We start from the raw sequence: 25,019 nt of genomic DNA on the forward strand, positions 1-25,019 counted from the left end.
TCTCGATCGCTACTCATGCCGCGACACCAACAATGCGGGATCCTTTCGTTACCGGTCTGCCGAATCTAGTCATCGTAAAACCATCGAATCGAATCGCGAAGAAAGCGACGGGGCGGTTTTTCTTCGCAGCCTATTCCGCGTTGATCGTAAAAACGGCGCGGGGCGACGCGACGAAAGTCAGATCGTATATGAATGAATCGGTCAGCGAGAAGCCTTAAGTCTATTCTACAATAGCCATAAGAGTATGTGGTAAGACATAAGCAGTAAGCTAATTGACCAATCGGATTCTTACAGTCCAAGAATAACCGACTGTGGTTGATTAATTAGCTTACTGCTTACATCTTACTGTACACTCTTACGGCTATTGTAGAATGGATTTTAGATAGAACAGCGACGTGGTTTTCATGCAATTCCTGGACTTGTTTGCAATAACTTTGATCGTAATTATCGAGGCTCGAAACAAGCGATAGGGAGATTTTTTAGGATGTACGAGCCGAGTGAGGGGAGCGCAAGTTAACACAACGATATACAATTATACGGGAGTACGATAATTAGAGCGCCAAGATAAATGGCAGGCTCTTCGGGCAGACGACGGGCTGAAGTCTCGAGCGATAAAACAGAATGCGTGTGTGTATGTGTGTGTGATCGCAGGGGGCCCTTCCGGCTCGCGTTACACGCGCGTGCCTCTGTTGTCGCAACTGTCGCGCTCGGAACAGTTGGCCAAAGACATTCCCGAGAATCGTCTGCGAATCGTCAACGAAAGATCTTACGCCGACGACATCCGGTCTCTCGTACAATACAACGCCGGCCACTTAACGTGATCTAGAATCTGTCAACGATTCCGCGGCTTCTTTTAACACAGACTCGTTTGCGGAAGTGGAGGAAAATTTGTGAACGGGCGATGTGCTACGAATTCCTGGACACTTAGGGTCCCGCTTAGTGTCACGTTTTAATTAAATTAAATTATCGTCGCTTCTCCTGAATTTAAGACTCCTGGTCCCTCGCTGCAACTGTCTTTGTTTGATGATGTGAAAAGCGAGAAATCGCATGCCAAAATATACTACGATGTACGTGGAGATAAAAAAATATACGCACAAAATAACATTCGTGATCGATTCAATATACTTCTAAAAATGTACGACGCTTTCCTTTAACCTGAACAATCAATAAATAAAAAAATTAACGTAACAGAAATCATGAGAAAAGATCGGTTAAAAACGTAAGTAGCATGTTTACATTAATTCTCGGCTATCTGTTAATTGTTGTAGTTAACCGTACGAAGGAAACCGTACAAAATATTTTTACAAGTGTGCCGAATCGGTTTTCCCTATTTTCTGCACGTTTCTTTGGTTTCTGTGTACAACAATTTATTTAAAAGAATTCACATATGTTCGGTTAAAACCTGCCACATTAATTTTTTCCGTAAAGAAGATGAGAAACCAAAGTGTCCGCGAAAAAAATTGGAAGAAAAACGATTCTTTCCAAAACTTAAAAACTTAAAAATTACGTTAAAAAATGTGCTTAATTTTATCTATTATTTATCTATCTTCTGTTTATTTATTTACCTATTGTTTATATCTCTTAATTGTCAACTTTTATCTTCGCGATTGTTCCTTCCGTCAAATTAAAAAAGAAAATCCAACCTCCACATTTATCTACGCTCGGAAGGAAGTGCGATAGTTGAGCTCTGTGTACTTAACTAGCTGACATCCAGAGACACGCGATACGCGTATAGGATAAAATCTGACGCGAGTCGCTCTCAGACCGGGACTACGGTGGCATTACCCAATAACCAAAACGTACGTAAAGCTCGTGACGAATTACTCGAAGCCGGTCGAAAAGCCCGTAGAACAATCAATATCCGTCGTTCGTAACTGGCATAAGTCGTACGTGCTCGCGGATGTTATAGGCGGGTAACGCGTGCCAGTTTCCATCGGGAGTGACGGTAACAGCTGTTGCACGTCCATTTCGAAGCTTTCTCCGTGGAGTTTCCACGGAGAAAGAGAGGCAGAGAAGGGGGCAAGGGAGAGAGCGAGGGAGAGAAGGAGAGAGAGATAGAGAGAGAGGGATATTGGCGGCGGTGATCGTCGCGTAAACACAACCTAAAAGCAGTAGATCACCCGGCTCCTCCTCGTACGTTTCAGAACACGCGCGACCGCGCTGCGCCACGCACGGATAACTATATGCTACCTTGAAATACCGCGTCCGATCGATTTATGGTTGTCAGACAGGAAAGAAGTAAACGAGCCGGGACTGAAGCGCCAATGCTGAGAAACATATCGATCGCGAATAAACTCCGGTCGCGTGTCTTGAGTGAGCCGAAATTCGCAACGGGAATCCCGCGGCTGCGGGAAATTCTGACTGTCCTCGCGCTTGGTAAAAATTACATGTTTGTGTTGCGAATCTCGCGCAAAGTTCAATGGAAACGATTCATCGATTCATACACCACATTTGTATATGTCCCTCCTCATACGTATATGTGAATAAAAAGAGAGATTTTTCTTCGTTTTCGTTACACTGATAATTGGCCATAGTTATGCAATAAGGATCCAACCCATAAAATTATGATTTTTTGAGATTTTATTAATTGACAAGCTTATCTCTTAAAAAATAGGTAAAAAGATGAAACTAGTAAAAAATAGCACAACTAGTAAAAAATAGTTTATATTTTTTTACTAATAGAAAAGTTTTTATTTTTTACTAGTAAAAAATAGTTTTTATATTTTACTAGTAAAAAATAGTTTTTATATTTTACTAATAAAAATTAGTTTTTATTTTTTACTAGTAAAAAATAGTTTTTATATTTTACTAGTAAAAATTAGTTTTTATTTTTTACTGGTAAAAAATAGTTTTTATTTTTTACTGGTAAAAAACAGTTTTTATTTTTTACTGGTAAAAATTAGTTTTTATTTTTTACTGGTAAAAAATAGTTTTTATTTTTTACTGGTAAAAAATAGTTTTTATTTTTTTACTAGTTTCATCTTTTTTATCCATTTTTAAGTTTGTCAATGAATAACCTTAACGCTAGAACCATGTTTGGGTCATTTTTGACCCACTTGTAAATTGTTTTCTCTCCCATTTCTCTAGACTTTCATCACTGGGAAGTTTTTTTATCATAAAACAAATAAACAATATCATAAAGTTGAAAAAAGTGAATGGATAATTACAAAAAAAGAAGTAGGTCAAAATAGTGACTCATCCGCGTTTCTAGGAGGAAAAAAAATTGCCGCAGTTTTAGTAGAAGAAAATGGATCATACTTGACTTCTTGAGGGATTGTAAAGAACCTCAGTGTTATTTACATTTTTTAAGTCATATGCTAAATTTTCATCTTCATTTTTCTCGAAACGTATTTCATATGGGTCAGATCTTTCTTGCATAACTATGATCAATTTGATATAAAACAGTGGTCAGAATTATTTACACTTTTGAAGCGATTTTTGAAACCCACTTTCTTCCCATTGTCTCTGCCGCTCATCTTTTGAACAACTAACAATTGTGCATTCAGCCTCAGGACTGTCAACTTCTTAGGATCTCTGTAAGACGCCCTATAATTTCTGAAAAGTTTTTATTGAAACTAGTCTTCTAAGTGTATTATTTTTATACGCAACAAATATTATTAAACTGTTAAAATTACAACGATAGAACCGTAATTTGAATTTAAAAACTTTTTAGTAATTAATGAGCGCCTCACAGTGTTATAAATTTGTCGGTCCTCAGGTTATGCACTGCGATTGTAATTACTTGACAGGCGAGCGGAAAGAAACAGAAAGGAAGAAAGTAGCTCCTGGAAGCCACTTCGAAAATGTAAATAATTCCGACCGCTAGTCTAAAACGTAGCCCATAAAAACACAATTCGGTTTACGACATGATAAGTTGTCCTATTCTTTCCTTGCTTTTTATGCATGACTTTTTTTATCATAGTCCGCTCTTCGATGAATCTTTTTGCGAATTTTTTATCGAAAAGCACGCGTCCGTTATAATAGGTATAATATGGTCGCCTCGTGGTGGGCCTCATTCTGGGCCTAACCGACTCGTTACCTGGGCGCTCGAATTTTTCTCCAACTATCCTTCGGTCAGTCGGCGGCGAACCACAAGGATTTTACAATCCTAATAAAAAACCCGCAGAAGGAAAAACCGGCCTCGGTCGTTTGTACAGAGAGCGCTAGCGAATGGTTGCTTGCCGTTTTAACCCGAAAATCCCATAAAAATTAAAAGACCCGCCGGACCGTGGTCAGCATGCCAAGCCATTGTCCCTTCCGGCTCCCTCGTTTCCCTTCGTTCATGGTGTATGTCTTTTTTCCTGTTTTTTATATGCCAAAAAATCCAAACCTTGATGGTAAAAATGCGGATTTGGCGAATAGTTTAAAGAAAAGGAGAAAGTTACGGAAAACGTCGAGAAAATATCACCAAAAAGGTGAAAAGGTTGAGGCACAATGACGTGAAGGAAGAAAAAAAGTGCATTTTTTTTTTTTTAGAAAATGGTAAATGCGAGACAATCGTCAGTCCGCTCTGTAACTCTGTAAATCGTACGCTCGGTCGTATATCACACGGTTAAAAAATAATATCCACGCTGCCCCCGCGTTTTTTGCGTGCCACCGCCTCCTCCGCACCGCCGGCGGCGGCATCGACGCTTCGCGCCGTCGCGTCGATTTCCCTTTTCTTTCGGCAGGCATGGGCCGCGCCGTGGCGCGACACTTGAAATTCTAATTCGTGCAAATTTACTGTCTAACGGGTCAGAGATATTTCATCGCGCGTCCTAATGAAACTACCTCGACGTGTGCCGCCTCCGCGCGTCCGTGCAATCGCGTTTTTGCGGCACGTCGCGACGCTTCAAAGACGGGCCACCTCGCGAGAAATACGCCGCGCGTTCGCGACTCTCGTAAATTAATCTCCGCAGTGACTTTTGCAATTTCAGGAACCGAATACGGGACGAGCGATCCGAGCGGTCGGCGAGCTGTATCGAAAGGGAAGCACGAAGTGAGAGGCCGGCGAGTTGCAGTTTCGCGAATCGACGGCAGCCTTACTCCGCGCGTCGAAAAATCGAGCACTCACGCCCGGTAATAGATAAAATCTGGCCGCTGTCGCGAGATCGTATCGGCAGCCTTAATGCAGCTTTTACAGCGGCAAACACGACGAACGTTCTCTCTCTCCTATCGCAGACTCTGTCTAATTCGACGCTTGCATCGCGTACGCGCGAAACACGAAAGAGATCCAAGAGAGGGATTTCGGTTAAACGTGCCGCATTCGTGTAGCCACTATTTTTCCGCAAAGGGCGAAACGCGACAATAATCCCGATCGACCTCGACGACCATGGCGAACGAATCGTCTCAGCCCGACAGTTTCGCGCTCTCTCACCCCTTGCCCTCTCGCTGCCCGATACTTTACGCGTTTGCGCGCGGTCTACTCGTGCGGCAAAAAAATCCACGCAACTGCGTAATTACATGTAATTCCGGGGCTGGACCGACGCGAAATTCGGTAGTTCCGCACCGGTTGCGCGCGAGAGCGTCGAAAGGGAAAAAGATCGGCCATCCATGCGCGTACGCGATAAAATCGGAGAGCCGTGCTGAAAGCGCGCCAGATCGTATCGGCCAGTAATGTGATCCCCCAGCAACATAATGGCGCAAAACCCGGTCCATTGTTGTCGACCGGGGTGCATTCGGTGCACAGGATGTGCTCCCGATTTTCTCGGGTGTCGTATAATGTGGCTTACGCCTAGCGGGGGGAACGGGAGGGAGTTGGATAATGCAGCGAGATCCGGCGATTTAGGATACTGAAAAAGAGGGAGACAGAGCGAGAGAGGGGGAAGGACAGAGGAGAAAGTTGTAGCGGCCACGCGAGGTGGATGTTCCGTACGGGATACACTTTTTTTTCCGCCAAATGTAATCCGTGAATGCATCCTCGTGCAAAATTACAGGAATCCGTATCCGGCGAATAATTTTGCAATGCAAATAATACGATATTGGAACGATAAAGATATTTAATCCTGGTTAGTCCGATAATTTCTAATTACAAAAAGTAAACATCTAGCAGTTTTTAGAAATGTATCAGTCCAAGTCCAAGAAATGTATTGGTGCAAGTCCAACGTTTTATTTTCATTGATATGGATATATGTTCAAGACACAATAGTTAAAAATTTTGAAATTTTTGTATGTCTCTGTATTAGCCCTTATACAAATTATCGCAGTATTTTTCCATAAAAACCCTAAATGTAGTTTAAAAGAAATTAAAAACAAAAGTTAAAAATAAGACATTAAACTCAAGGAACACGTATAAAAAGTGTCATCTTCAGTTATGAATATCTCTTTCGAAGAGTCAACCGTTTTCTAACTTTACACAAACGTGTAAATAATGTTCTCATCAATGCGCAGTTAAAATTTAAAAGGATTCTAAGAATATGGTTTGACAGATCAATTATCTTAAATACGATTAAATACGTCATACTCGACATTTGACAGACTCTACAATCGGACATTTTCCATTGCATATTTAAAGGAACACGATTTCGGTCTTTATGAAAGATAATTCAGATATCTATGATTTGTGACAATAAAAGGTAATCGATAATATCATAAAATTAAAATATCACAAACGTCACAAACACGCTTGTCCGAAAGGTGGCCTAGCATCGTATTCGTGTTGGAAATGCACATTGCACCGTAAAGTGGCGCCATCGGCGATGCACGGTGCAACTGCAAAGTACTTCGCAGCCGATATATAGTCGCTGCTGTCGTAAAAATTCTAACGATTCATTTACCGACTGCTCTCTTACCTACCATAAATATAGAAGTTATCGACGTTCACGATATACTCGACAGTCAAATGATAAAACGAAGGAATCTTGCAACGCCATTCGATTTTCTATCTATCTACTGCCGATTACAATTTTACTAAAATATAAACTCGCATTAATGCCCTTCCATTGCAAATTAAACATTTCCAAACTAGCACATCGAATATACATGCTTACTGCAATTACCGATTGTGAAGTCTGAATTTACTTTTTTATAGGTTAATGTGACATCGTATAATCTCTATTATGTTCACCTTGGAAGAGCTTAGGCGCCCTTTCGTAAGAAACGAGTTTTTCACTAAATTAGTAACACCGCGACATCAAATCGTCTCGAGTAAACAAATGAAGTCAGAAATACAATTAACTTACCAGCTGCTCAATATATGTTGCACTTCCCCAGAAAAGGCGACGCTGTCCTCTCGCCCAGTGTTGTTTACTTCACCCAGCGCTGTCCTGCTTTGTCTCGTGCAGTTCATCTCAAAAGATTCCAGGATCATCGCGAAATCGATTCCCGGGCACTCCCGAGACAACACTTGTACGCCCGATTCACTCACGATTTCGCTCGCGATTTACGCATTCTGACTTTGAACTTCTGACTTCGGTAAGAAAGGGCGCGAGAATGACGGTTACGCATGCGCATTCGGTTATATTCATTTAACCGAAATACGCTCGACGAACAATAGATTGTCGCACGTACGACGATTTTCAGTGCCACGGGAGGCGCCGACAATGTTTTTCGCATCCCACGACTTACCAGGTACTCTCAACGGTTAGGTTAGTACTTAATTGAGCCGTGAGAACAAAAAGAGCGAAAATCTCTTTCTCATGACTGATGAAATAAATGCTAATGTAAATGTCGATCACGGTTTCGGGACGCGATCCAACGACGAAGGGGGTGTCATGTCGGACGACATTCTTGAGATACATGTCCGAGATAGTCATCGCGGGAATACGGTTGATCGCGGTGTCGTATACGATAAATAACACGCCACGAGAATCGTACGACACTTTATTCGACACCCCCGAGTACTTTCGGTGATTATTCGCGCGCGGGACTCACCTTGAACGAGTTAAAAGACCGCGGATCCGTACAGCGTCTCCACTCGGCCGTAGGACGATACGAACTGAAAAGGGGGCTACGCGCGCGTAGTGATCTCGCGTATGTCACTCGATTAACATTGCCCGCCACTTATCATGTTATTGTTATTCGAAAAGTTTCGAGTTGGTTTTACCAATATTAGTGAGAATTCGAGTCTATTTTAATATTATTATTTTAATATTATTTTTACCGTTATTTTACGATCGGTTAAATTGATTAAATATTGGTTGGTTAATATCGGTTACCGAAATTGGGACTATTTTGTTGCAACGGTCGTCCTACGATACTTTCAGTGGTCGTGTTTAAAAATTTCCATCGGTTATTCCATATGAAACACCGGAGCAGGACGGGTCCATTGCGATTACGAACAATGGCACGGCGTGAAACGAGATAATTAAGGTAACCGCGATAAAGTCAATTCAAACGGTGTGTTCCGATACACTTTAAATGGTCGAGCAATGTATTATTTAATTTATCCCGTTATTTATTTTCTACGTAGAAAAACGTCGGGATTCACTTGGGAAGCACTCGGACACTGGAACACCTGTACACAATATGTAAGTTACCGTTTTAATCACAGCTTCATTATCAGATTCTGAATTCCGTTCAAGAGAAAGAAAAATATATTTCTGAAACTTTCTCTCCTAACCTTTATTTCTCATATTCATGAAAGATCTTGATAAAGCAGATTTTATTATTTATAACCTCAATTCATAAGTTTGAATATTTTTTTGTGGAATTATTCCTCTGTTTAAATACTTCTGTTTAATACTTGAGTCAATTTACGCTTTGCAATCCAAGCCAAACGACTGACCAACGCTTGTACTTTAAAGCTCGCACGACCAAATAGGATGAAATCCTGAGCGCAAGAGGGAGATAGACCAGATCTCACGTCTGTGTATTACCATCCTTTTGATGTCCTTCTCAAAGCCGGACCTTGTCGAGCTTACATTCCTCGCTGCTGTTCCTCGCTGCTGTAAGCACAGGGAGGTAGAAGCTGTAAATTTCGACGACTGTACAACTAGGCAACACTGCTCCATAGTCCTCATTGAGAAGAAATGCTTCTTATCTTTTCTGAGGTATCTCATGATATTTTATTTCTAACTTTTATATCGAAATATATGCAATTATTGTTTAAATATGCAAAGGATATTTATAGAAAAATAAGATGCTGAGTAATCAACTGTATTCAAACTTAGATTTTGTTTCTTTGATAAAGGTATACGAGTATTAACAAAAATCCACATTCTTACTATGTTAATTACTAGCAAATAAAGCTATGATTATTTGAGAGATTAATTGAGGAATATATATTAATTAAAACTTATATGGTTTAAATTATGAATTTCTAAGTAATTCATAAATAATGAATTATTTCTGCTGGTCATATGTAAAACTTAATGTTTCCAGGAAATGTAATTTTGCGTAATTAAAGAATGCAAATGACAGGTTGGATCGCATTATTAAGCATCGCTTTCTGAAGTGTCGCGAAATTCGTGTGCCATCCCTGTATCGTTGGAATCTGGAGTGTATACTGGACAATACAGGGAGACAGTCGCACGGGGGCTTTATTAAGCTTATTAACGGAACATACAAGGGTGGACGTATCTACGTCGGTGGTCGGGGAAAGTATAGCCGCTGAGAGGGACGCGAGGATGGAAGATAATAGTGGCGGGAGCTGTGTTTCAACTCGTTTAATCGTGGCATTCGAGACCTCTATTTGTCGAATCTAATATCATCGTATCCCTTTCCATTTTTACCGCCTCCGCCAGTTAGTTATCCTTCAAACGACGCGGTAGAATTAAGTGAAAGAGAAGCGCTTCACGAACAATTTTAATTAAGCATTAATATTACCTGGTAAAACACGACGTATTTTTTTTACTTCGGCGATTCTACGAAATATATAGCCAGCAGATCCAACGTTAATCGATAATTAATGAAATTGTTCGCGAAAGACTTGTGGTATCAATTGATTTTGCAATTAATTTGGAAATTGTTTCGAATACTGTTTCAATACATATATAAATTAGACGACACGTGTATCTCTAGCTTCTCGAACTGAAGCATAAAATTCGCAGTCGGTTATTCTCCAACCCTCGCCTCCGACTCTTCGACAAATCCTCTCTTTCTTGACCCTGCCGCCCCCGTTTTATCGCGTGTCCTGCCCAAAAGGATTATTAACTGCACGCTTCGTAGCTGGATTAACGAACGACGAATTATATCGACGGAAACGGAAACGGAAAGGATCGCTCCGTATGGTCACGAACGAGCTGCACTTTTGCTTATTTTTTCCTTTGTTCTTCTTTTTTCTAACAAAAATACTTGCCGGTGCCATATGACGTATTCATCATTCAGGTTGCAACAATTCAAAGTTATTCAGCTGCAAAATTGTTTCACAATCTGTCTTATTATCTGTCTTCGAATTTCCTTCAAATCGTAACGACTTTCTGTAACAGGCATTCTTATTTAGGCTGCTTTCTAAAAAGTTGGACTCCTAATAAAGTTGGCCTGTACGAATATATACGCGTAATAAGAACCGAGGTAGGTGAGGGCTCGAGCACGTAAAGGCCACGGATTTGCTCGTAAGCTGACGGAACAGGAGCGATCCTCGTCTAATCGCGTCCCTAGTCCTGATTTAGGACGGGATTTTAATTACGAAGGGTCAGTAAGTGCGGCTGTCCACTTGGCACAAGTATTCCTCCCTTATTTATAGTTCATTAGCTCGGCTTTTACGTAGACGGCAAATTAACTTACACCCAACGAATTCTGCCTTTGTCCACCGGAGAAACGAAGATTTGCCTTTCTATGAGAAGTATGTCCTCTTATGTTGGTATTATTATCACGATGACACGGTGCACTGTGTTTTGTTTATATTCATAATTGCTTATCAATTATTAACTTATCACATAATCATAAAACAAATTGTTTGCAGCGTAAAATTATATGAAATTAAGTTATTTAACATGAGACACATGAATACTTTTTAATAAAATTACCTATAACAAAATTAATCATTCTATCTCGATGACTAGATAACTTTAAGTATTGAATTTTCTTATTAGATCAAAGTAAAATTAAATCGTATAAATGCTGAACGAGATACACTTAATGTATGCCGTAAAAACTATTTCTTTTTACAGACCGACATTTTTCTGAGAAAGCAATTAACGATAAGCCGGTCTTGTGAGCTTTTCCGGTGGCGCTGGAAGTGACTCGCTACGAAGCGATATCGTCGTCCTGATAAAAAAGCGTCAAAAACGTCTTTCAACTCGTTTTGCCCGCCCGCTGTTAATCTGTTATCTCGTGCTGCCTAATGCAGCCGTCGGGTATAATCTAGCTGCGGTTGAATAATGTCTTACTAACCCTGTTTTCAGACGAACGCTGGCCAAACGTTGTCCGAACCTACTTCTAATTTGCATAAGAATATAAAATGCATGAGAATACCCGAGTCGAAATATTAAATTCTACATTGAGTCTTCAAGTGGAGGAAACGAAAATAAGTTTCCACTTGTAGCATGAAAGGAGCTCAATAAGAAAGGTAATTTAGTAAGAAAGGTAATTTAGTCGTCCAGAGTCTAAATTTTAGTTTTATATTAAATCTTCAAATGAAGAATAATTTTCCTATTTGTAGTACCAAGAAAACACAACAGAAGGTCTTTGAACTTAATGTAATTAATAACTAAATTATACTTAAAATAAAACTAAAATTTCGACTCGGGTATAAATTGAAGTTATGGTCGAAAACCTGTGCGAAGAATAATCATGCGTACAGTATTACATTCACAGAATGTATTATATATATTATATATATTTTAAAATAATCGGAACTGCAATTTCACATATATTACACAGCTGCAGTGCACTGGTGTTCCGACTTTTCGTAATCAATTATTCGGCCATAGAGTGTGTGAAATTTGATTCCTTTTATACACGAACGTGCCATATATTCTCAAGATCGCCACCTCTTATTGCCGCGTCGCAACTGATCGAAAGGGTTTATGTCTTAATTCTTGGTCAGCGTCACAGGCTGATACGTTACTACTTGTGTAACTTACAAATAATGCGGTCGCAGTGGTTGCGGTTTAGCGATTGATCGAAGCGCCGATTTTTGCGGCGTTTGCGAACATTTCGCTGTATATCGCGATATAGATAGGTGAGCGATCGGTGAACTCACCCTCATATGTGGAAGCTACCCAAGGAGTTAATCACCTACACGTATTCTTGCGAACACGGGAAACCGCATGTGCCTTCTCGATTGCGCTTCAGCAGACCACAGTGTAGTAAACAGTAGCATCATGTGACCGCGATTTGAAATTTTTGGTCTGGACACCCTAGTGAAACCGAGATTTAAACGATTCTCAGGAGACATACGAAATCTTGAAAAATATAGTGTCTTTCCTCTAGGCATATAAACTGGTTGCTAATTACATGACGAGACTCTCTTCTCTCGCAGATTTTATTTGGATGCCTTCCATCGGATAAGAAAACATAAGATTGCCCAAACTTTTAGAATCTAATTTTGAGATACACTTACTTGAACAGCAAATTGCAGAATGACATGATCTGTTAAAGTAATAAAAATTGAATGAACGTGACCGCTTAAGACAACTGTTTCAGTTAAATTCAGCAAATTCGGTTAAGTCTACTGAAGATGACCAGGAATACTTCTTAATTTATGCAACAATGGCTGACTACTGAAGAGTACCGTTCACCTGCGACAGTGTTCCACGTTTCCAGTGAGAAACGTTGAGATCCAAGCCTTCGCGAAGAAGGAAAAGGGAGAACGAGAGAAGGAGAAGGTGGAAAGTGGTGGAAGCGCAAAGGAACAAAATCGCGGGGGTGGGGCAAGCGATGCATGATGCGGGAGAGTTTGACCCCTCCACCTGCTTCCCCAACGAGAAGCTCCGCCTCCAGAAACTCGAGTGACGTCACATGGACACTTGTTACGCCTTGCCGTTGCTTGACAGAATGCTGTACTACTGAGATTTTGCGGAAACCAAAGAAACCAGCCAGCGTACGGACGTGTTTATGAACCGAGCAAATGTCATCCGCTTCAAAACATCCGTTGATCTCTGGTCGTAGTCAGGTCCATTCTGCTTCAAACATCCCCCAAAATTTCCTGTATAATTTATATGTATATAATATAATATATTTATAGATACAAGTGTGGGAAATTAATTCAAATCATGCTGACATGAACTACACGATGAAACACACGGACGCAAATATATACATATATTTATTAATGAGATAAAGAGTTTCTACATTAATTAATCATATAAAACTGACTGAATTAATTATGTAAGTACTGAATTAATTATATAAATATTGATGTGAACTATACAATAAAACACAATGATACAAATATATTTATTAACCCTTTGCACTCGAGGGCTCCGGAGTGGAGCCATTTAAAATTTGTCTTCAAACTCAAATGCAAATAGCAAGAGCGGAATATCCTATACACAATAGTTTTTACGATTTGTCTTTGTCCTTATGTTATGAACTGAAAGTTATTTGCATCGTCTCCATAGCGGAGCCCTCGAGTTTGAAGACAAATTTTAAATGGCTCCGCTCCGGAGCCCTCGAGTGCAAAGGGTTAATAAGATAAAGAATGAATTCCAACGTTAATTATAATAATTATGATTATAGTTAGCATTATACACACAAGGAAATATACGGACGCTCATACATTACAATATGGAAGATGTATATATAATGGGAGATTCGTTGCTAACTCATATCATCTCCGAATGACGCTTTCCACCCCCCACGTCGCGTCCGTTCCCACTCTGGAGAAAGGAGGGGAAGAATCGCCCGAAGGCTGGGCCATCGCGATATCGCGGCCAGCAGAGGCTGGACCGTCGTGAGAAATCACGCGATAACGTCGGGAATTTCTTCGGCGTTTATCCCTTATCGTCCGCGAGAAGTGACCTGAAAAGCGGCTGATCGTCATTAGTCTACGTCCCACCGCTGCACATTGTGGATTGATAGATCCACTTTTGGAGAAGTCGCATGGTAATTCTAGCGAAAGGCTTCGATCTGAAAACTAGTTGCTTGAATGTTAATTAAACACGGCCACGGCATAAGAATCGCCCAGTCACTGTAGGAAAAACGCGAACGTCGGCGCTGACACATGGGGAATCCCACGAATTTATTCAAACTCGTATCGTACACATGCGTATCACGTCTACTGGCTCGCGACCCGGCGAATTCATGAACACCATCTCTTTCTTCATGTAACGGTCACTGCCGCCTCCGGTGCGCGGGGACGAGAGAGAGGTTTCGCCGGGCGGCGGAAGTGCTGGAGAAAGAGTACGTCGTCGGCGAGGCGAGCGCACACCGCCGGAGTCGGGAGATCCAGCGGAGATCACGCTTCGAAAAGTGGCGCGACGTGGGGCGGACGGCGAGCAACGTGATGGTGGTGGGAGCACCCGAACGTAACCCGCGCGCTACGCTCTGCCGCGAGGGACGTCAGTTGGGGGCAAAAGCGGAGGCGGGGGTCCAGAACCCGCGGGCTTAGGCCGTCCCGGGCCGCTTACGCGCGGAACACGCGGTCCGCCGAGCCGCTCGCGCGGCATTACGTCGCGCACCGTCGACCGCGACTGACGTTCGCGTGAGAGCACCGACCGAGCGCCCCACCGACCTCGCGATCATAACGCAATTCGCTAGAAGGAAATGTCAGAAGGCGTTATGTAGGAAAAGTGCGCCGTTCGACCGAGTGTAACGTCGTGACGTTCTGGCGGATTCGAAGAATCGGCATCATCGACAGCGACAACCTGTAGGAGTAGACAGATGATTAGGTGTCACGGACGGTAGTGTTTCCGGGGAAAGATACTGGAATAGTGATGGGTACGTTGGTGTCAGTTTCGGCCGATGCTGGGTGTTGAGTGAACTGCGAACTGACAGTGACGGCGGTACTTTAAATCGCTGGACTATCTGCTATCCCGTCGTGTATGAGAAGTGTCACGGTACACCTGGAGGTCTCGTGGACGGCAATCTCCGTCGATCATGGGGCGAAACCGGTACGTGGCTTCCCGTTATTGAAATTTTCACCTGTGACTATGACGATCCCGCGTTTGATCATGCGAAACGGCGCAGTCATCAAGGAAGAGAAACGACTGATCGATCACGAGCAACGAAGGATCTGTTGGGCTAGCTGGTAGCGAGGTACGAAGACGGAACGACTTCGGGGTCGCCTCCGTCCGCGAAGCAAGTGAAATCACGACGTCCCGGCCAGGGGGTGCGTGCTTAGGCGACGAGGGGCGGCTACTGGCCGATGGGATGCATCTACCGGTGGGTTCCGTGGCCTGCGGGGAGAATTACGGCACCGTTGGATCCCACGAAGGCGCCGGCCCGTGCGGTCCCTCCCTGGCGCCGCTGCAAGGTGTAAACAGCAGGTACCACCAGATAGACGACGCCGACGTCGGGGGTGGAGGTGGCGAGATGAGCGAGAGTGCCGCCGTCGGCGAACTATGGTGGACCGAAAGACTCGTCGGCGAAGCGCAGGCCGAGCATCCTGGAGAACTCGTCAGGACAGGTTAGTATTTAGTATTAAGTGTGATTAAGAACAAGCGTAACAACGACGACGAAATCTTTGATATTTGAGAAAACAGACGCAAAAATACGTAGAAAAGGAAAGTGGGAGAATACACGTAGAAAATCGGATTGTACACAATGCGAACAGGTGTCGCGTTTGCGCTGTACTCGTCACTTCATTAAAATAAGTTCTGGCTTTCGTTGAATCTTATTTGAACGGAGTGACGAGTATAAAACAATTTTTTACGATAAAAACAATTTTCTATGATGAAAATCTGCGTGACTTTGTTGCAGGTTCGCCGTATTTTCTGTGCAGTCAATTACCGACTCACTGGCGGTCCAACAAAACCCTACCAGTGGCGTTTAAAGTGGTTGCTCTCGGCGAGGTTGGCGACGGGACTTTGGTGACGGTCCGAGCCGGCAACGACGAAAACTGTTGCGCGGAGCTGCGAAACTCGACCGCGCTGATGAAGAATCAAGTCGCCAAGTTCAACGACCTTAGGTTCGTCGGCAGAAGCGGCAGGGGTGAGTCTCTATTATTATACAAAATCTCAAACTTTACATTCCGAACGCAGTAGAAAAAATCATTCCGCGTTTCGTACAAGTCGGCTAGATTAGGATAGGATGAAACTGTTCCAACGGCTTAAATTAACGCATTTTATTTTTTAGTTGTTATTCTTAGTTTGTCCAAATTAGTTGTGCGATTCCCGAGATTCTGTAACGTCTACTTGCGACGATTCTTATTGTTGTCGATCGCGATGATAAACAAAATATATTATAAATATATATCAGACAATTCTTCCCATTATTGTGGACTCGGAGTCTTCAACGCGGACTCCTAAATTATAAGACGCGTATTCGCCAAAAAAGAAAGAAAAAGAAGTGAAAAAGAATCGTTTTGCGTTTGTGAAAGAAAGGTATTAAACTTCCAATTATTCGCTCGGGAACAATTTGCCATACCTTTGATCATATCGGAGTTCATACGAGAAATCCCCGGCGCTGTATATCAGAATGAGCAAAAGCGCGTGCCGCGATTTCCAGCCCTCTAAAATCACGGTTATTGTAATCATCATCATCGGGCCACCCTCGTTCACCCCCGTGCGTCCCCATCCGCGAGTTCCCGCTCCTGCCACCCCCAGAGTCATTACTCGATGTCTGCCACAAGCCCCAACCGAGCATTCGAAACAACTGGCCGTTAATCAGAAATCATCCGACGGATATGGACGGATATGGACGGAGAGGATGACTTGCCAAAATCAACCAACGTCGATCGATGCTCTTGACTTGTTTAATTTTCGACCCTAATTTTCCGACAACCTTTTGCGGCTCTTTCGCGCGCACGTCGATTGATAAAAATATCAAAGCAACGTTGATTGCGCCGCGATGAAAAAAGAAAATGCACTATAACGCAAAGTTTGATGACCGATGCGGTGAAAATCGAAAATGCGGAGAAAATATGAAAAACAGAATGTAATCTCGAATCGCGCTAGTCTCTCTTACAATACAAAATGTTTACAGTTGAACATTCGACTTGTTTGCGCTGTCGAAATATCGATTTTCCGGCCGGCAATAATTATTCACGGATCAGCAGGCGGCTTTGTCAAAGCCTACAAATGCATTTTGCACCCTATGATCCGGAGGGTGCGTTTATGAATTAACGGGGTGGACTGCTCGTACACGGGACGCTCGTCCCGTATCGCGTCATCTATGTTTCATTTGATTTGATCATGAAGTGCAGGGCTCGCGATTTTCATGCTCCTGATACAGGTGCATCGGTCCTCGGAGTCAATTAGCGAAAGAGACACTTCCCTCGCCAAAATCCTTCGATCCCTTTGTCCATTTTTCGGCTTGTTGTTATACGTTTTTTTTTTTTTTCGTCGTTTCAATCTCTCCCCCAATAATCCATAATACTCAATTTCGGCGATTGACCAAACCGCCCTCGGTGTGTTGATATCGGCCACCACCGGGCGAGCCGGGCCTCTCCTATCATCGAGGTTTTGTTTCCGCGACTTATTAATTTGATTGAATTGCATCGCATCGGCCGGCAAACTGATTCAAGAAATTGCAGCGAGGATTTTAAAACAGCGAAGCCACGAAAAATCGCGGCCGCTGCTGCCTCCTCGATTAAAAAGGGGATCGGCGACACAACGAGCAACACGACGAGATTATTTTTCGACGAGCGACTTCGCCAGCCGGGAGCCGTTCTGTCCCTCCCGATTTTTCTCACCGCACAATTTCCTCCGAGCCGTGTGTATATATCCGATTGAAATTACTTTTACACGTGTCTTCCGTCATCGCGCAAGGCGCCGATCGCGTCTCATGCTTTATTACCGCTAATCAGTCGGCTATTAAAGCTAGTTTGCGCTAAAAAGGAAATAACACGAGATGACCGCAAGTCGACGATGATGACTGAGCGTTTTTCTCTTCATTAAAGCGTATTACTGTAAACTTATCGGACATCGACCGTCCTTTCGAAATAGCGCGTGGTCTCCCTCCGTCCCTCCCTCGCGTCCACGATCGCCCCCGGCAATTATCGCCTCCCGTAAACGCCGGAACGGCTCATCCCGAAAGCTCACCGTGAGCGGAAAGAAACGAGACGTGGTAGCGCCGAATCAAAGAGGGCTGCTGGAGGCTGAAACGACGACGGCCGTTCGTTCCATCATCGCCGGGTCGAAAGCGGCCCGTGCCTATAATTAGTAATATACCGCAGTCTATATCGACACGGCTGAAATTACCACCGATAGTAATTATTTGACAATTGCAGAGACATCCTGTTGGGAGACTCGGGGACCTCCGCTCCGTCCCTTCTCCACCGACACGTCCGTTCCCTCGCCCACCCCCATATCCTTTCTACCCCGGTGTGCTGCTCGCCTAGCCCTACGCGACCTCGTCCCCTCCGCCCGTCGCCATGAGTATTAACGGACGGTTTTGAGTGGTTTCGGGCGGTTGTGTGTGGGCGGTTTGGGTTGGCGCGCTCATCTCATCCTCGGTGTGTTGCCAACGCACTGACACACACGCACGCAGGGAGAAACACACGGAGGACCGTGAGCAGTCGAGCTGTGATGCTGCACGTTATATAGGTGCCACATACGCGTGGCCCGGTTTTGTCTGTCCGTCCGTCTGTCCGTTCGTTCGTTCGTCCGTCCGTCCGTCTGTCCGTTCATCCGTCCGTCCGTCCGTCCGTCCGACCGACCGACCGACCGTCCGTCGTTCGCGAATGCACAGGCCGGGTCCTGTCTCTGCAGATGACCGTTCCCATCATCGAGTATTAACCGCAGGTCCGGGTGCCGGAGAGGGGAGTCGGCTGTGCGGCATTATTAGCCCCAAATGCGATGGACTCGGCCGGGGAAGGGGGTCCAGCGCGCGACCCTTCCTCCGATCGGCCGCTACCACCCCCCGACTTTGGCATCCCTCCGAATTTTCCGCGATTTTTCACCACCGGATATCGCTCTCACGCTCGTTAGACGCCGATTTAACCGTTGGGTGACTTAGATAACGGTCCACCACCGACCGCGGGACCAAGTCTAATTTCACCGTTTCTTCCGGCGAGTTCAGTTCGCTCGGCTCAAAAAAAAAATCGATTGCACTCTTGTCATTCAGGCAGCCCTGCAATCGCGTCCTGCAATCGCGCTCGAAAGAACCGTCTTCTGATGCAAAAACGCGGTTTTGCATTCCGGAGCGATGCACTTTGCGCGCGACAGATGAACGATGACGATGACAATGACGGCCGCGAGAGGTAGAGGTATCCTGGGATCGAGCGGAGGGTGCAAACGGGGGTGAGCTCTATCACGGAAGAGCGGAGAGGGCTACGATATAACTGGGATATAACGCCGTGTAGCTCTGCAGTCAGTTGCAGCTCCCGGGGGTGGCGGGGTTGGCGGTGTTTGATGCCGGTTATCATGTTGACAGACACAGCGAGGTGGAACTGGGTGCACCAAGGGGAGACAATTACAAATCGTTGACATTTACGCCAACACAAACGATTGCATGTCCGCGGCGCGTTAGGTATCGTCTCTTTTGGCGTAAACAGCAGTCTTGGTCGTGTTTCGTTTCGTCATGTCGGACAGATTGGCACCGAGTGTTTCGAGGACAATGCCGCGAAAACGGATAACATCGTACGAATTGTCCTCACCCAACTTGTCGCCTCCTACTTGTCACCCTTTGACGGCGGCCCGTCCGACGGGGTTAAAAAGTATCTCTTCCGCCTCTAATTTCGGAGGACGTAAATAACGCGGGGTTAAATCTTTTGCCGGGCGACAGAACTCTCTCTCTCTCTCTGTTCGAGCGGGACAGTCGAAAGAGACACACACAACCTGGCGTCTTCTGCTCGAACGGACGAGCTGCGAAAGAGCGGCGAATTACCGAATGCATATTAGCGCGCGATGGGTCGTTTAAGAGCGCGTAGTCAATCTCTCCGACGGACGTTTATGGAGAGGGAATTAATATACCGGACCTTCAACTTTCAGACCTTCGCCGATGATATATGTACACGACCGCTCCACCCCCGAGCATCCACTCCTCTTCTATTATCCTTCAGCGTGCTTAAGAATACCGAGGGTCCGTTAAGATCTAATAGACACGGGCGTAATTGCAAAGTCGCAAATTACAAATCAGACTCCACCTTCGTCGTATCGAGTGAAAGATGAAAACTCGAATAAGTGGCGTAGCGTTCAGTATATATAATTAAAAAAAAATTGATAAATACACGAAAATAGAAAAGAAAGTAGAAAATACTTCGACAACGACGATCGACAGAGCTCTTTGGTTTGACAGATTAATGACGAGGCAGACTCAGCTTCCAACTAATTCGTAATCATCACTCTCTGTCGCAGGGAAGAGCTTCAGCATCACCATTACCGTATCGACGACACCTCCCCAAGTGGCGACCTACACGAGGGCGATTAAGGTGACCGTCGACGGACCGCGGGAGCCGCGATCGAAAACGAGTAAGTGAATCACTTTACGCGACACTTTATGCGACGCTTCGATCGCGAGATCTATTCGGCGCGGCTCCGCCGCCGGCGCCGCGCCGCGTCGCCCGGGGATTCCCTGAAAATGTACCGATAATTCAACGAAAGTCCCTGTACGCGGTAATGGGGAGTCATTACCGAGCAGATGGTGCGCGATGATGCAGTGGTCGACGTGCGTATCGCGCTGGTGCGTGTTTCGGGTTGGGCTATTCGCGCATCTACACACACGCGCGGGCGCGCACGCGGGAGAGACAATGCTTTTACAAGCGCGCGTTCGTGCCCAGCCGGGTACGCTAACTCACTTACGCTAATTCGCCGCGAAAACCCCCGAAAAATTGCTAAAACATTCTGTTGGCGGGCTCATTATCGGTCGGCCCGAAATTGATAGAATCACGCGAAACGCAGTAAAAGTCGATCGGCGGTGGCGGTTCCCGACCCTCCAGTTTTATAACTCGACCGAGTTCGCCGGGTCGAAAGGAGACATCGCGCGCGCCCGTGCGCTATGCCCGTCGATTCGGCCAACACCTATTTTGGGATGCATCCGCGGCGAGCAAAAAAAATCGTCGTTATTTCGATATCAGATTAATAGCCGTTGCGGAGTTAACCGCGAAAACGGCAGTTTTTTGCGGGCGTTTCGCATTTGTTGTATAAAGTATTGATGGGCGCAGGGCGCCGCGCGTACACCCGCTGGCCCCTGCTGTTTTTTTTTTTTTTTTTTTTTTNTGATTGATTTTACTGATGTTTTTACTGCTTGACTCGGCCCACGCATGTCGGGCGCGACCGGCGCGCAAAAACGCGTGAACCTCGTCAATTTTCCAACTGGCATAAAGTGCACTTAACGGCGGAGTTAAAGTTTCAAGTCGGCGTCGCCATTCGACTTCCAGCTCTGCGGTGCTCGGTATTTTCAACCACGAAGACGCTCTCTCCGTTCGCCTTTACCTCGCTCTCCGAAACGCCCGCGTATTCGTCTACGACAAACTGCTCTATAAATCCGTACAAGCTCTTTCCCTCATCTTACTCGCTGAAATCGAACGCGTGGACGTGAAATAAAAGCCTACGAAGTCCGGTGTATTTACCGTTAAGGAAAAATGTAATTACCTTACGATCGGCCCAATAGAGCGAGCCGTGTTGCGGGAGAAGAGCGAAGTTACACCCGCGAGATCCACAAATAACTCGCGATACGAGCGAGAAGGGGCGCGCAACGGTGTCTTTCTCACACGATTCCTGCTACCTTTACGATTATTGCTTTCACCGGCGGTGCACGGTCAGTAGGTGGAACCCTCTTCAAATCGGAGGCTCGTTTAAGCCGTTTAAGTTGTCGGTTCGGGCAGACGACGACCGGACGTCGCGTCGCCGACCTACTGGCCCTCTGCGAACCGAAAGACGACACGAACGAACGCGCGCGTGTCGCGTGGCACGGCGGAATAGACACGCATGACGACATATTGCATACACGGGTTTTGGCACCGTGGCGTGCCTTGGTTGGCACGCACCAGGGACAATCTATGCAGCAACCGGCGTACGAACGTCGAGCTAAACAACCGGCGCTTTCATTGTGCTGCCAACAATGCGACGCTCGGCGCCCCGCAAACACCTGCCGGCTCTCATTATTGCGTGCATAATCGTGAGCTTTTTGTTATCGGAAATTCATCCCGGCCCGCGCGCACCCCACGAGTCATAGACGCGGCTGGTAATCGGGCAATTTCCGTAATTCGCCGATTCACAAGGCTCGACGTGAAAGAGTTCGGAACGGAGAGAGTGCTGCCTTCTTTTCCTTTCCTTTCCTCAGGCAGGCGAGGAATAAATTCAGGATAGCAAGTGCGCTGTCGCTCGATCCGCGACGTAAGAAACAAATGATACTCCACGTTCCGCGAGGTGTTTCTGGCAATGGCGGTAATGAGCCGTCGGCGAGCGATTAGAACCGCGAGACGATAACGCCGCCGTACTTTTCGCTTTCGGACGCGTCAATGGCGACGGCGTAGCGTCTGAGTAATTTGTCAGTTGCCAATAACCGAAACGGCAGCAGCGGTGCACGCAGGGACGAATCGAGCGTGGACGGATAAATCGAGAAAGAGAGAGCCGTACGCGAAACAAAGTGGCCGCCGCCCGTCACCGTGGCCCAAAATCATCGAAACGCAGCGAGCGAAACGATATCGATGGATGGGTGCTGTCAGTCAAAGGTCGAAATTGAATTTGCTTCGCTCCGTAATTGCTCCGTATTTGGAATGTCGTCTATTAGTAGTACGTCATAGATTCTCGAAATGATTTCCCGTTTTAATAGAAACGCGAGGCGCGTCCTGGTACGTCGCCAACGATATACTTCCTCCAACCTCCTCTCTCTCTCGCCGTATTCGCACGTAATGATGAACGATGACAGGACGCTCCTTTTCGAGAAATCCGCGCGAGAGAGACCCGGTTTTGCTCGGTTTTCGTCGAATCTATAAAGCGCGAGTCGAACGGGGCGATCCGTCGGCCCGTTCGACCGATGACGACTCGTCGACTTTGGTTTCTTGCCGCTGAATCGATCGACATTCTCCCGTATCTCCGCAAAATCGCATGTCCGCCAATCGACGTTCCCTTAAATGTAGTTTTCGAGAAAACCGATAGCAACAAAAGGAACCGTATACGAAGCAATTTCGATGGTCGGTGGCCGTCAATCAAAATGTTAAAATTGGACTGGGCTGCTTCGCGATTGGATTCCCTCGAGACCAGCTCTTGATCCTACCGGTCAGAGGAAGGCTCTATCGGCGACCGAAAAGTCTGATTAAAGACCACCTCCTGATAAAGCGGCGTCGAGAAGTGGCGGATCTCGTGGTGCTTCCGCTCTCGCGAATACGCGTGAGCCAACGCTCGCCGGAAAATTACAACGCGCGGTCACATCGCCGAGCGACGCGAAGATCGGAAATCGAGAGCGGATGTGCGCGGATCCTGCGAACGTCGGTTTCACGTTAAGAAGCGGAGGAAATACTGAGAAAAAAAAGTGAACATACGAGAATGGAATGTACGAAACGCGCGTTGGCCTGGGTACTGGCGTCAAGGAGGACGTAAGACGGGCGGAGGGAGGGACTCGTTATTAGAGAGGAGGAAAAAGCCGCGTTATTTCCGTCCTTTCGGGGCCGCCACACTGATTAGATAAGCCCACCACTCGTGCCATGGAGATTGGAGTTATTTCTCTCTTTTCTCTCTCTCTCTCTCTCTCTCTCTCTCTCTCTCCCCGCTCTATTATACTCTACTCTCTTTTTCACTCCCTCTCTCTCCGCTTATCCGAGCTCCGCGAACCAGTGGGGCGATTGATGAAGGTGTTATATCACCATCGTACTTGTTTATCGCAATTAAACGTTTTTCACGAGCCGATCCGGCGATCAAGTTAGTAAGGACACCGTTCATTCCGTGATCTTGCGCATCTTGATGGCCGTCCGACCACATTCCTCACGATCGCGCGAATCATAGGCAAAGAAAGATATATTTAGTCGAGTGTATAAGGTGTCGAAAGATCTCTCACGGATGATTTCATCCGTCGTTGATCGGCCCGCCCCGAAATTCCCCGCGGGTCCGTTTCTACAACAGCGGAGGCTACTGCAAAGAACCGAACCTTGCGTGTACCGTTTGACCTTTCACGAGAGCCCGAACCGAGCGAGGAGTACATCGACGGGCCCATCGCTGCGTAACGCTCCGTACGTTTGGGGCATTATCGGCGTCCGGTACGTGAGAAGTCGTGGGATCCGCGGGGCCCTATACACGGGTCCGGCTTGTACCTCCTGGCGCGGGCCGATCGTGGTAGTCGGTAGCAAGGAATAATCTTGTAGGCATCGGTCAGAGCACTGGAGCTGACCATCTGGGCTCGCCGACAATTTCGTGCAGTTTGCGGTCGAACTTTATTTGTCGTTCGCCCTCGTGGCCGGAGGCGTCTCTCTCTCTACCTCACCGTCCTTCTCTCCTCGCTGTCTCTCCTTCCTTCATTCTCTTCCTCCTACTGCTGAGAAATAACAATTTGCGCCTAGGCTCCCATTCTTGGTTTCTCTTCAATGTTGAAACCATCGAAAGAGAAGAAGATCGAGAGAGGCATGGAGAAGCGCGGAGAGTAACCGGGAGACCGGCGCGCAAACATGCCGCTTCTGTTTGTTCGCCAGTGATAGGTGGATTTCACGTGATTCCGTTATTATCGTCGCGGAGTTAACGATATGCAAATTAAGCGTAAAAAATCGCGAGGATCAACCAGCCAGGCGTCGACGAATACATATTTCACTTTGCGTCCGATTCTTACTTATTATCTGCTCGATGAAACATGAATCACGATCTTTGTAACTTCGCACCTGTCGCAACTATCGCTTCGGAAATTAAACATTACCGCTGCTCAAACTGATTTCGTCTTGCGATCGTGTACGCATCTCCGATGATTATGCAAGCGCTCAAGCTCGCGCGCACGTGCCGAGTCATGTGCATCACCGTGTAACGATATGTACCAAGCGTGTATTGGGACCCGACATAATAGGGAATCGGAGTATCCCCGTTATATATACACCGTGATACTTGGCTCGAGATTCTGTCTATCTACGAGGCCCCGGATATGCGAGGAATGCTATTGAAGTCTATCGAGGGAAGAGAGATCGAGTTTCTTCA

The 25,019-nt window shown here is 45.7% G+C and overlaps 2 protein-coding genes across 4 annotated transcripts in view; one reads left to right on the forward strand and one right to left on the reverse strand.

Annotated features, from left to right (window-relative positions):
- LOC106745960 (runt-related transcription factor 1-like) overlaps positions 1-21,759 on the reverse strand; it is a 108,000-nt gene extending 86,241 nt beyond the window's left edge. For 2 of the 3 annotated variants that reach the window (XM_014622034.1, XM_014622032.1), the window contains exons 1-3: positions 21,498-21,759; positions 8,705-8,864; positions 7,161-8,434 (exon numbers count right to left, since the gene is read on the reverse strand). The gene's annotated coding sequence lies outside the window, so the exon portion shown is untranslated. The remainder of the gene's footprint in view (positions 1-7,160; positions 8,435-8,704; positions 8,865-21,497) is intronic. The other variant, XM_014622031.1, reaches the window with a different exon arrangement.
- Positions 14,193-25,019, forward strand: part of LOC106745959 (protein lozenge-like) — a 30,471-nt gene continuing 19,644 nt past the window's right edge. The window contains exons 1-3 of the mRNA XM_014622030.1: positions 14,193-15,430; positions 15,724-15,954; positions 20,262-20,375. Coding sequence (XP_014477516.1) covers positions 15,175-15,430; positions 15,724-15,954; positions 20,262-20,375 — 601 coding nt within the window. The 5' untranslated portion in view covers positions 14,193-15,174. The remainder of the gene's footprint in view (positions 15,431-15,723; positions 15,955-20,261; positions 20,376-25,019) is intronic.

This window comes from Dinoponera quadriceps, unplaced genomic scaffold (genome assembly GCF_001313825.1).
Source record: "Dinoponera quadriceps isolate SergipeBrazil2010 unplaced genomic scaffold, ASM131382v1 scaffold1872, whole genome shotgun sequence".
Taxonomy (NCBI): Eukaryota; Metazoa; Arthropoda; class Insecta; order Hymenoptera; family Formicidae; genus Dinoponera; species Dinoponera quadriceps.